General features: G+C 43.0%; 1 protein-coding gene across 2 annotated transcripts in view; it reads right to left on the reverse strand.

Annotated features, from left to right (window-relative positions):
- DENND4C (DENN domain containing 4C) overlaps positions 1 to 13,095 on the reverse strand; it is a 1,124,311-nt gene that overhangs the window by 203,844 nt on the left and 907,372 nt on the right. For both annotated transcript variants that reach the window (XM_085634595.1, XM_085634603.1), the window contains one exon: positions 8,674 to 8,849. In XM_085634595.1, the coding sequence (XP_085490721.1) occupies positions 8,674 to 8,849 (176 nt within the window). The remainder of the gene's footprint in view (positions 1 to 8,673; positions 8,850 to 13,095) is intronic.

Here is a 13,095-nt window from a genome sequence, read left to right on the forward strand (position 1 = left end):
AACCAGGAAGTGCTTAAGCCTGAAAAAATTAGAACAGTTTAAAAATAATGATTACACAAACAAACAGGACAGAGAAGCATGACCCACATGCAAATGGCTGTTATGGAGTGAATGTCCAAGCAACAGTGCTTCACAAGGTTAAGGTGTGCACCCATCTTAAAGTGGCCGCTTTACATATATTATAGACAGAGGAATATCTCAGGAAAACAGTAATCTCTTGCACCTTGCCAAATGGCTTAATGCTTACTGGGAATTGATCTCCTGGGCTTCTGAAAGCAAGTACTTGGGTATGGCAGTAACTATTTAGAGGTAGCCAACCTTCTACCAGGAGGACAAAAATTACTTAATAGTTGTTAGGACTTTCCAATGTTGTTGGTGTTGGAGAAATAGTATGTAAGAGTTCTCACATTAAGGGCATGATTAGACCACTCTTCTACAGAGAATTAAGAAAAATCAAGTTTACAAAGCAACTGATTAAAATGGAAATCCACAATAACTTACACGAAAGAAGAAGAGGGAATTTCTCATGCAACCACTAGAATAGAAAACCAAATAAAAAATGGGAACACTTAATTTGCAGCTTATCACCCATGTGGCCATGGTAATGGCTGTTGATAATATCTATGGACAGTCTCAAAATAAGAGGCCAACAATTTTGCATGGAGTACATTCAATTCTCAGCAAGACAACTGTATTCTCGTTGGCTTTGAGCCCTCTACAAAATCTTTATAATGGCTGAAATAGCAGTGGATGATCTTTTTCCAAAGAGAACTAAACCAGATTTAGCCAACTAAAAACGAGGCTGTGCCATTTCTTCTAGGCAAGCACTGTTGTAATTTGCTTCTCAATGCAACAAATGCAGATATCTTTCCATTTAAAGTAGGAGCTTACCTCTACAGACAGATTCTTTTAATATATATAAGCAGTCAGAAGGTAAGCTCAATCGATTATACTGAAAGCATTTAGAAGCAGAGTAGTCAAGTTAATCAATGGTAGACGTCACTGGACATTTCATAAATGGTAGATTGCACTGGACAATTCTGTGTCCATCCTGGTCAGAGATCTAGTCTGCAGGAGAATTCTCTAAGTGGTTTCTCCAATAGGTGAAGCAGTTTGCAGGTAGAGTAATAGGCAAGGCTACTTAGGAGTGATGATGAACATTCTGGTCTTGGATTGCATGAGCTTAGAGAGCATTTCTGGGATTAATGGACTCACGTGAGTGTAGAGAATAGTAAAATATAACCAACTGATGAAAACGTAAATCCTCTTGGAGTGGGGATCCACACATCGCAACACAAAGTTCTGACTTTTCTGCCCTGAGGCTATGTGAATGAGTTGTACTATGGTTGATGAATAATTGTTCATCCACACCAATTGTACAGTTTTGTGACAGTTAAGTTTAAAATCGACTCAATGGTTAAAGTTGACTCTGCCCAATTGCTCTGAAACTCCAGATTACAAAATATCTTGTAAATGATTTGGGACTCTTCTGTGACAAGAACTCTCTTTTAATTGTCAGTCTTATAAGTGCAGATAGACACGAAATGTACTCTTTCTTAGGTAGGTCGTTGCTCCTGCATGCCCTTGGAGGAAGCAAGCGGAGCAGACTTCAGATTGAATGGAAAGAATGTGTATTTGTAGTATGAATCTCTCTTTCGGTCTTTTTCCATGAGAAAATAGAAGACTAGTGTCATGAAGAGGGCATCTCTGTGTTGGGGTCCAAGGACGATGACGACGAATGGTGGTGTGTTCCACCTCATGTAAAACCCCTTCTGTTTTCCCAGCCTATAAATGAGGAACCTTTGATGGGAGAACAGGACACCTGGGAAGACATCGTTCCAGACAGCCTTCAATGTGGCTCCCTTAAGCGGAGTCAAGAACTCTCTAGCCCCAGCCCAGAATAAGCTGTCATCACCCACGTGGGCAGAAGCCAGGTCCTTATAGGAGCTTTGGAAAAAGAAGCAGGAGGAAAGGAAGCCGCAGCGGAGACGGAAGATGAACCACCAGAGAACAGGTCAGAAGAGAATCACCCCCAGCATTCCCTAGGAGATGCCAGAGGAGAAGTGTCTGCGGGAAAGCCAGGAGGCCGACGAACCTGCGAGCCGCCTCGCCAGGCTCCCGGAAGAGTGTGGCTTACTCAGGTACGCGTGCGTCTCCGGGGGCGGTTCAGGAGATGGAGGTTGGAGGTGTGGAAAGGGAAGGCACCAGTAGTCCCTAGAACCGTCACACATACAACCCTCTCCCCCTCTCAGTAGCACAGCACATGGTGGTGGATTGCGCTAAGTTTGGTGATCCCTCACTTCCCTTCCCCAATTCAAAAGACTGGTAATGTGGTGGAAACACTTACCATTGGGGTCTTTTTTCTTTCTTCGAGGGATATTGACCTGTTATCCAGAGACCTACGCTGAACAAAGACAAACCGACCAGGAGAATGAGGTCACCTATCAACCCCACAAGGACAATTAACGGACAGTTAAAGACGAGAAACCAAATATACAGTGGCTTTGCCGTAAAAGTACGCTACTGGTCCTGCCCTGGTCCTTTTGTACACCTCACAACTAGATACCTTTGATTTTTTTAAGTTTACAAAGTTTTTCCACCGTTGTCATAAGGATGTGACCCTTCTGGAACAATCATTGTTTGAAGAAGCCTGCCATTCGTGTGTACTACACGTGGATGAGCCTTCTGAAACTTGAGGGTATATCTTTACTGTAAAATGTTGAGCACTTGTAAGCTATTTTTACCTGCCAAGCTGGAAAAGTGCATACAATCTTCTCTCCCATAAATTGGAAGCTAGGTCTCTATGCTGCAGTTATACGGTTAGTAAGAGCTAAGGTCACTGATTACAGGCTTACACCTGTCTTTTCCTTAGGGCATCATTTCCCAGCCTGGCCACTCAAGCCAATTCTTTTTGACATGCTGTGCCAGTAAACTTAGATTCAAGTCAAAGACTGTAGTTCTGAAATAGCTTCAATGAACAAGTTACTCTTGGGAAAGCGATTTCTGGTGGATGCTCTAACTGCAACTGCAGCGACCTCACCTTCTGAATACCTTTGTTGTGACACAGTGGATTCAGAGATTTTTCTCAGCAATTCCCATGTGCGTCTGCAGATGGCGTTTTGTGACTCTGCGTCAACTCTATCCCGACACGGACACTGGAGTCACATATAGCCAGCACTCCAGTGCACTAAGGTCAGTTTCTTCTGGACTTGGTTTATGCACATGGATGGAGAGCCAATAGTGATTAGAGTGAACAGTGTGCAAATATCCAATATGGAATCTTTTTTGGTGGATAAAGAGTCCATTCCAAAGAACAGGGAGGTGGGTGGGTTGTTGAAATGAGCCCTCAAGCACCCTGCAGGCTGCTTCTTTTGATAGGACTATCCATACAGCAATCATTCTTTTATGCACTGCTTTATCCCCTCTTTGCACCTGTGAACCCCACAAACAGCTGATCACTCTACCGGTGTTCTTTGGTACGATCAATGTACAAACTTGAGGCTCTTTCGGAAACCAATCGATGTAGTCTCTTCCTCCTAGGGTGCATGAGGTGGAAAAAAAAAAAAGACACAGGAAGGGAGACAGATTGACGTGAAACAGTCACGACTTTTACTAGGAATGTTGCCCTTCTCCTGAGCACCAGTTTGTCTGGAAAGAAGCTGGTATATGGTGGCTGGACATACAAAGCTTGCAACTCACTCACGTGATGATCTGCCATCGCTATGAGGAACATTGTCTTCAGGGTTAAAAGACGCAGAGAGAGCTTTGCATCGGCTTAAATAGGGTGCACATCTATAATGTTATGACCACATTAAGTACCCACTATGGCATCACAAAGGGTTCGGGTGGAAACATGTGGGTTAGCCCCTCAAACAAAAAAATCACAACAGGTGATTTGAATAACATTGGTTGATCAGGTGACAGCTGAAAGGGCTGACAAAATACCTTAACAGTAGTCACTTATTGTGCTAGAGAAAGAACAAACAGCATTGTCTGGTAAAGGGTGGATTTCCCATGAAATACACTATTTGACAAACTTTTCCCACCATCCACTATAGATGGCTTTGGTGGATGGATGCCTAGCTGCCAAATGACATGATATGCTTTGGGAGGGAGATAAAAAATAGCCGCTCAATCTCCTGTGCAGGTTGCACAGTCCATGGATGCAAGACTTTGCCCTGTTGTCGCAACAAAGTCCTCACAAGGCAGCAGCTGGAGCAGAGGACAGATGCTCATGGCTAGAAGTTCTGGGTATCACACTCTCCAGGTCCAGTCCGGGGACACTAAGATGGCTTGGTCCTTTCTGATGATCTTCAGAACTCTGGACAGGAGAGGTAGAGACACGAAGGTGTACAGGAGAACCAAGTTCCATCCCAGTCAGAAGGCATCTCTTAGGAAGACCACCTTGGAAACTCCAATACGCAAATGCTTGGACACTGCGCATGATCAGTGGTGGCGAAAAGATCAAGCAAAGGTCCTCCCTACTGCTGGAAGATGACCTACGCCACCTTTGAAGGTTATTTCCATTCACTGTCTGCTAGGCAACACTGACTGATTTTGTCTACCCAGGTATTTAAAAATCCTGCCTGGTTCTGTAAAACCAGGGAAATGCTTTGATGACTCAGTCAGTTTCAGAGACGTAAAGCATCCTGGCACAGAGTCCACAACTCCACCCCGTCCTTTTTGTCATCAGACCACATGGGGGTAGTGTCCGTGAGCACCTGCACCCATTCCACCATTGATGGACGGGAGGAAGATCCTGCCACTCCAGCAAAATGATGTAGAACTGGGTCTCCACTGGAGAACAAAGTTCTCTGATCGCCACATCTTGCAGATGGCTTCCCCAAACTAGCAATGGAGCATTTGTCTCAATCGTCCGCTCGGGATGGGGTAAGGAGAGGTGTCTGCCATGGGTCCAAATGCAGTCTAGCAACCACCACTGCAGATCTTTTGCAGTCTCATTACTACCTAGATGGAATCTAACAGGTTCCCTTGGTCCTGAGCCCACAGATTTTAGACCCCACTGCAGAGCCCTCCACGTGCCATCCGGCACGGTTCACTAGCAGGATGGAAGAGGCCAAGAGGTCCCAGAGCCATTCTTACTAAGATGCAGGCCAAAGATTGAAACATTTGGATCATAGCCCGAATGTCAAGGACTCGAAGTGGAGGGTAGGCGCAAAACTGCATTGTATCCGGAATATCTTTGAAGACAGGAAGCCTCTTCGAAAGAGTCAGGTGTGACTTCAGCATGCTGAACGAAAACCCCAAAGAATCGAGGAGGTTTTCTGTCGTATGCAGGTGGTCCATGACTGAAGTGAGATCATCACTGGTCAATCGTCAAGGTATGCGAAGACTGATATTCCCAACATCCGAAGATGTGCAATGACCACCACTATCACTTTAAAGGGGCACTGGTGAGGCTGAAAGGGAGCCCAGAAAACTAAAAATGCTTGTGGCCCACATGCAACAGTGGGTGTGAGAGATGTGGAAATAGGTATCTTGCATATCCAACGACACCATCCAGTCGCCTGGATCCAAGGCAGACAGAACTAGGGCCAGGGTGAGCATTGTTGGATGAAAATGTGGTCCTCTGGATGTCGCTGTAGTGTAGGTGGCATATGAAGAGGGGTGGACAGGAAAGATAGGGTGTAGCCATCCTGGACAATTTGAAGCACCCATCTGTCTGATGTGATGCTTTGTCACCTGTGGAGGTAATAACTAATCCTGCCTCCAACAGGGTGACAATGTGCTGTCGAAGGAGAGCTAAAGGGGTTTGGGAGACGTGGTGGGAAAGGTTGGGGGGAGTGGTAAAGAAAAACGTGTAGTGAGTAGGCCCTGAAGGGCCTGGATGTTGTCAGACAGATTCCGACCTCTATCAGGAAAGAACTGGGCAGACCATTACTGCGGAAGCGGGCCTTGAGGTTGGCTCTGCTGGTGCCTCTTCCCAAGCCTCGAAAAGAGAGGTATTGTTGGCCACACAGGTGCTGAAAGGCCAAGGTGGCGACCTGTGGCTCGGCTTTCTTTGAAGCGCTACAGAGCCAAACCGGCTTTGTCCCTGAAAAGAATAGTGCCATCAAATAGCATGTTCATCAGTGACATATGTAAGTCACTGTAAAAGCCTGTGGATCTCATCCAGGCGTAGTGGCGAAACACCACACGGGGACTGACTGCCCTACCCAAGCAATCAATGGTGTCCAGCCCCAATCTAATGCCATATTTTACAGCATCTTGTATGACCTGAGCCAAATTGACACAAACCTCATGAGGGACTGTGGGTAAGATTTCACTCACTCTATCCCATAAAACATGATATAACATAATAACTGCAACTGCAGTTGACTGATTTGAGGCCTAGGGAAGCAGATGAGAACATTCTTTTCCAAAGGCCTCCATGCATTTGGACTCCCTATATGGGGGCTTAAAAGGGAAAGAGTTAAGGTTCAAACTGCTCATGGAAGTTTGCAAAACTAGACTCTTGGGAGTAGAGTGTTGGCTTAGGAAGTTGGGTTTCTCTGAGTAGGACTGTGCCATCTGGCAACTTGTTTATTAACAGGCAGGCAAGATCCAGGTTTGGCCCAGGTCACCATTAAAGTATCTACAAGTGCCTCACTGACTGGGAGTAGCAGCTCTTGATAAGTCTGCCCAGACTGCAAGACTTCTTTAAGAACCTTAGTTTTTACCTCTTTCAATGGCAGTTGGAGGTCGAGGACTTCGGCAGAACTCCTAATGACCATGGCAAAAGATGCTGGCTCCTATGTTGAAGGGCCAGGTGGACAGTTTATGGCATACTCAGGGGATGTATCTAACCTTCTGGCATCTTGAAGGTACAGAAATAAATTCTCCTCTTTGTAAAGTTGGGTATCGACATCCCCATCATTACCATCATGAAGTTCTGTATCTGAAAAAGGTGTTCATAGTGCCAATGTCCCATTAGAGTACGAATGGGGCTCCATAGGCTGTCTCTCATATTGAGGAGGGTGTGACTTCAGTAAAGGTAGTGGTGGATTTGCTTCAGAATCTGAAAGGACAATCGACTCTTCCTCTGACATCGGTGTGCGCGGACTGGCGAGGATCTTGGTGTCCAGTGAGAAGTTGTGACAGGAGTCAGCCATGAAGTCGGACAGGCCCCACAGTGGTTTCAAGATGCACAGTCTCTGTTAGGGATGAATCTGCTGGTGGCAGTCAGACTGTAGGCCTCCTCAAATATTTGGGGCCCGCAGACAAACCAGAGGGAGCTGGTAGGGGGATAATATATGCAACATGGCCTCCTTGAAGACATTGACCTCTTGCTTTGTCGCTTAAGGACCCAAGAATTCGGCTTGGAGTGGGACGAGCTGAGGGGTCAGCTTGGTGGGGTACTGGGTCCTAGATCAGGACGTACCCAGATATCTATGCAACATCTTTTGACGAGAGTGGCGGTAAGAAGGGAAGTCATGTTTCAATTTATGTTTTTTTCTTTGACTTTGACTTACTGGACAGCGTGAAGTGGACCTCTCTCAAGAACGAGAATACGTCTGTGTGCTAGACTTTGAGTGAGACCAGCTTTTATGTGCTTTCCGATGGTGTTCAGTGACTTCAAGCGTGACCCATGGTTTTGGATGGCCTTCGGGTTAATTCTGGCACAGCCATCACATGACTGAATTGTGTGCAGAACCTAGACACCAGAGACATACCTGGTGATGGTCCGCTACTCACATCTGCTCATGTAAGTCCTTTCAAAGTTTGAAGCCTGTAGTTTTAGGGGGACGAAACGTCCCTTGCATACTGCATACATTTTTTACAAAAGTACGTTCTCTCAAATGACGGAAAATGAGAGCAAGCTCCGGATCCATGTTCGAAGGTGCAGAAAGAAAGGAACGGATATGAGTGTGCAGGGGTGGCAGCTATATGCTACACCAGACCTCATATCGGAGGTGAGATGATGTTGATGCAGAGCCACACAACAGCACCTACCAGCGCACAAGGGAACTGCTGAGAAATATCTCCACATACAGTCAGGTGTCTGGAGGTATTCACAAGGTGAGGAACCTACGTTTATAAGACTCCATCAGAGATACAAACATGTCAATTAGACTAGAAATGCATGAAACGGTTTCTTCACTCCATCAACTACATTCAGACAATTACCCTAATACAGTCCAGAAGTTCACTTGTCCCATAGAGTGCTGCACAGGGGCAGGAATCACTAGCACAGTGGTAAAACAATGTTAACACTAGCATTCACGGTCCATTAGATGCCATTTGTCACTCCAAGCATTGACCATGGCAGTCATTTGCAATAGGCTTCCACCACAGTATGTGTGTACTTGCATAAAACCACCAACATTGACAAATATACTGAGTTTCAACCAGACCACACATCTTTGGTGATTTATTCCTACTACTGTGCTTAAAGTACGTGTCTTCTGAAAACTGCATAGCTCCTCATTCCTATCTATTTAGTTCAGTGGCTTTGGCTTTTGAGTCTTCTGCTCAACAGGAGTAAGCTAAGGTATTTTGTCCTAAATTATCCCATTGTGTCCAAGTGAGCATCGACCATTAAGAGAATATGCAAAATGAAGTTGTGGTTTTACTTTTGTGTAATATGAGGAAAAGCTTTGGCAATTATTACTATTGTTACAGTGTGTCCAACAGTAACATATCAGAGTAAACACTTCAATTGAAAGCACTGACCTTGAAGATCCACGCAAGTCCTTAAACTCAATATTAAGCAGTGGCAGGAAGGTGTTTTTGCAGAAAGGACAAGTAGTGTTTAGGTTAGAATCATCTGCAGCCCATCCAGCCATAACCTCCTCGTCATACACCAAGGCCTCACAAACGCGGCACTGAGAGCAGCTGGACATCAAGACCTGCAACAAATGATTTTGAGAGCGGGAAGGAGGATGTCCAAGGCTGTGTATTAGAAGGGTGCAAGGTATGCAATTCAAAACAACTTAAAGTGAGATGAGCAAATACAGAGTTAAAGACTGTTTTGCAAAGGGTGCATTAACAATGGCTTTGTGTTACCAACAATAATCATCTAAAAACAAGTTACATTATATATGCATTCAAATCCAGGATCAATAAGTTCAGTACAGTGAAAGGGCAAATTTGAACCTCAGAAGGGTAAAGGGAAGCAGATCAGATGCAATGTAAATTCAATCCTAGACGTTTCTGTCAAAGTTGCTTATCAGTGATTAGTGCAATGGTGTGCTTCTTCTGTAATGTCACCATTACTTGAAGGGCAAACAGCAGCCAGTGATATGGTCTTGTCTGTCTTTGGGCTACAGCTTTCAAACATACTGTCATTGTACAAATGGCATAACAGGAGGGAAGGGAATCACTCCTTGGAGGAGAATCTGATTATTTTTCTAGATAAACAATATACTTTATTGACCAATGAGCAGCAAAATCAATCTCAACAAAAACAAAAAAATAAAAATAAATACAAATCCCATGAACCTGCGACAAAACCAGCCATAGCTTGTCACTAGTTATGGATTAGACCACGTTCATAAATTATTGCTCTTTCTAGGTGTTTCTGTTCAAGTTATGGAATAGCATTCTTTGTAAACTTAAAATAGAGGAAAAGCGAAATAATTAAATGGAATCAGCTAACTAGGAGAAGCACCACAAGGGAAAAGAGTATAAGGTATATTTAATGGGGGTGAGCAATTCACAAAAGGGACAGTATTTATCACAAAACCTGTGGAGACATTGTAGAAGGTAAGATACAAAAATAATTTTATGTAATTAAAAAGGGGTTCGTAAAAGTACAGTCAGGGTTGTCAAGCACATTGACGTGTTTAAAATAAAAAAGCCCTGAAGTTCGATTCTGGGACGTTTAAAAAATAAAATAAAAAATATTGTTTTATACATATTTCTGTGCTCTCAATGTGTGTGATGCAACAAGAATTACAATCTTTTTCCAGTGTTATTAATCCATGATCATCCATTATTCTAAAAGAAGATAGAAAATAGATGATTGAAAAGAGGCATACGTACAGGGGTGACAGAAACAGAGAAAAAAGAAAGACGCAATATGTTGCATTATGTTCTAATGCCAAGATATTATTGTGACAAAATAAGAAAACGAGTCAGGTCAAGAAAGGGGAAAAAAATGAAACAATAACAATCCCATTAACTGTGGCGAAAACTTAAGTCATAGTTTCTCTAGGATCATTGTGGATCGAAACAGTCTTAAACAGCAATATCATTACACACTGATAAGTGTTATACTATTCCTGCAAATCAACAGTTTTAGGTAAAGATTCTAACCTGCAAATGACATCTCATTTGGTACTAAGTACACTTAGTTGTTGTGATATTAAGAAAGGGGCCTCAGATGTTTTTTCTGTTTTTTTTAAAAGTTGTTGTTGGTCCAAGAGTCTCTAGATTTACTGATAATGCGAAGCCACCATTGCCAAGTCAGTTAGCCAGTCCTTGTGGGTATGAGGTAGTCTAAGTTTTCAACTTTCCGTGATACACATTAAGGGGACTGACAGAGCTGTATCTAGTCATCTTTTGCAGTGGTTTATAACACATCTAATTTGCAGTGTTAAGAAACCATAGTGTGGAAGAGAGTTTTATATGTATAAACCACTAGTAGATTCCCCTGAATTTTCTATTCATTGCCAGTAGGTATGCAAGGTCGGTTGCATCCAGATTATGTGTATCATATTTGCCCCATGGTAGTCACATCCCCAGCAGTTAGATGTGTTAGTCAGCTCAGTCTTCCAGAGTTTTTGGGGGAGACCAATGCCATGTGTAATAGTTTGTAGCATCTACATTTCAAGAAGGCCTCTTGTGTTGTATGGTTTCCACTTTCTCAGTAGGAACTGTATGTTTGTATGGACAATATAAATGTTGGGATGTTGCTAGACTGATTCCATACATCCACTCAGGATATGTTGGCAGACAGTCCTGCTAGCTCAGAAGTGCCCCCTTTAGTACTCCTAAACCTAGAAGAGTAACCAATGGTTTGGGCAACCTTAGAACATGACAACCCTGATTTCCCAAGGAAATTGTGGTAACAGATCTAGAACCTTATCGCTCAGTCACCCGTGCATACTCGGGTATATACACAAGAGGGACACAAAGGGGCGTTGCAATATTTACTTAAGCATTGTGATTCTTAAATTGAATATATGCACTGCAATGATTAATAGACAGAATCAAATAAATGTGATCAGCAATATGAGGACAGTGAAAAGAATGAACAATTCCACCATTGTGCTAAAGCTGTATATATATGTTGGCATATAAGTGCTGTGTATAGTGTACTCCTACTATGCACTCCCTAACCTAGTTGGGGCGGATATTCTGCCAAGAATGCCTTACTGGATAATCTAACTCCTCATTATCTGAAGGTAAGTGAATGTAGGTCCCAGTCTTGGTCACAAGTTGGACATCCCTCCTCGCAGAGGATAAACAGGAATCAGCTGGGCTGAGACTCCGACAACACTGACGACCTCGCAATGACAGCAGAGTGCTCCTCTGATTTGAACACGGAAATGCGTGTGTATTTATGATTACAGTATCCACGCTTCCATGTAGTGCCCTCAGCCAAGCCGACATTGTTTATTCTCATAATAGCCATGTCGTCTCATGGACAAATAAATACATTTGCACAATGTGCGTTCAGGCCTTGTACTAAATGTTCAAGGTGTCGCGATAGGGTACTTACAAAGTGTAATTTGTAAGCAACGTGGATTCAGAGAAACTAATTATGTACAGTCACTCAAGCAAATGTGTGTCAAAAGTCATTGTGTAGAAAAGAAGGAAACTGCGTGTGCTTGTAAAATGGCAGTGTTTCTTCCCAGGCCTGACCAAGCCATGCGACACTTACAGACTTCAATCAGGAGTTCCCAATAAATCTGCCCATTCTTGGACTGAGTATTCTTTATCGAGCTTCACCTGCTCGAATTGCTTAAGAGCTATCCTCAGCTGGCTAGTTATAACATACTTAGGCAGTACAGACCTGTACCTGTCCACATAGAATTGCTCCAGCGTTCCAGATATAGATTGGGGACTGGGGGTTCTTTTATTGCGAAGGGTATCTTGTCTAACTGTTTGAGAAACAATGTTTATCACCAATGTCAAATTCTTCATATCCAAGTTTGATTTTAACATTTCCTCTGTCAGAATTTGATACAGCGTATATACACCCTTGTTTGACTGTTCTAGTCAACTGAATGACGCTTTATTAAATGTAAGTTCTGCATTGTTCCAGAGGGATGTGAGGAGATGAAAATTCCTGACATGTTTAATTATTTTGTTTTCTAGTCCATTCCCTCTGCAATGCTTATAGCATTGGGCTGTTGGGATCTTGTGAATTTTTGAGCCCATAGAAAGGTGCTGATTGATGCGATGTGTTACCTGTATGTGGTATTCTACAGATACCAAGTTTGGGTGTTCTGAGAAGTAAAGTATTGTGTTAATTGTGCAAGATCCCGAGTAGCATCATATGTTTCCATACTGGACAATCTTACCTGCCATGACTTTGTGGTTGTATAGAGCTTAGGCGTTTCAGCTTCTGCTTTTGAAAGTCCCAGATGTATCTTTAATTATTTTGTCTATAATCTTTAAAATAATTCTGAGGATTTGGAAGGGTACCATACAGAAGACTTAGTTAAAGCATGGGGTTGTCAGCCTTTTTATCATTTGGACCATTTCAGACAGAGCGATAGTGGGAGTTTTTTTCCTCCCATTAAAAAAAATTCAGCTTAGTTGTGTCTAGAAAAACAAGTTACTTACCTTTTGTAACACATTATCTGGTAGATACCACCAGCAACTAGAAACACATACATAATGAAAAGAGTTGTCCCCTAGAAGAGCAACAATTATGTATGATAGGAATGAAAATCTTCTACAAAACGTAGAAGCTATGAGGTCAACGCCTCTTCCCCTCAAGGACTAACACACATGAACACCTTTATAGACAAGAAAAGGTACACCATTAGAGGCAAATGCCCTTCAGAAAAGAAGAAAATCTTTAGTTATAATGCATAGGGTTATAACAACCCAAAAAGAGTAAAAAACATTAAGTATCCTTCTTAATAGAAAGAATAGAATTGCCTGAGAGACTACATCTGCCTGGGGACCTGTAATATCATA

This window comes from Triturus cristatus, chromosome 2_1, assembly GCF_964204655.1.
Source record: "Triturus cristatus chromosome 2_1, aTriCri1.1, whole genome shotgun sequence".
Lineage (NCBI taxonomy): Eukaryota > Metazoa > Chordata > Amphibia > Caudata > Salamandridae > Triturus > Triturus cristatus.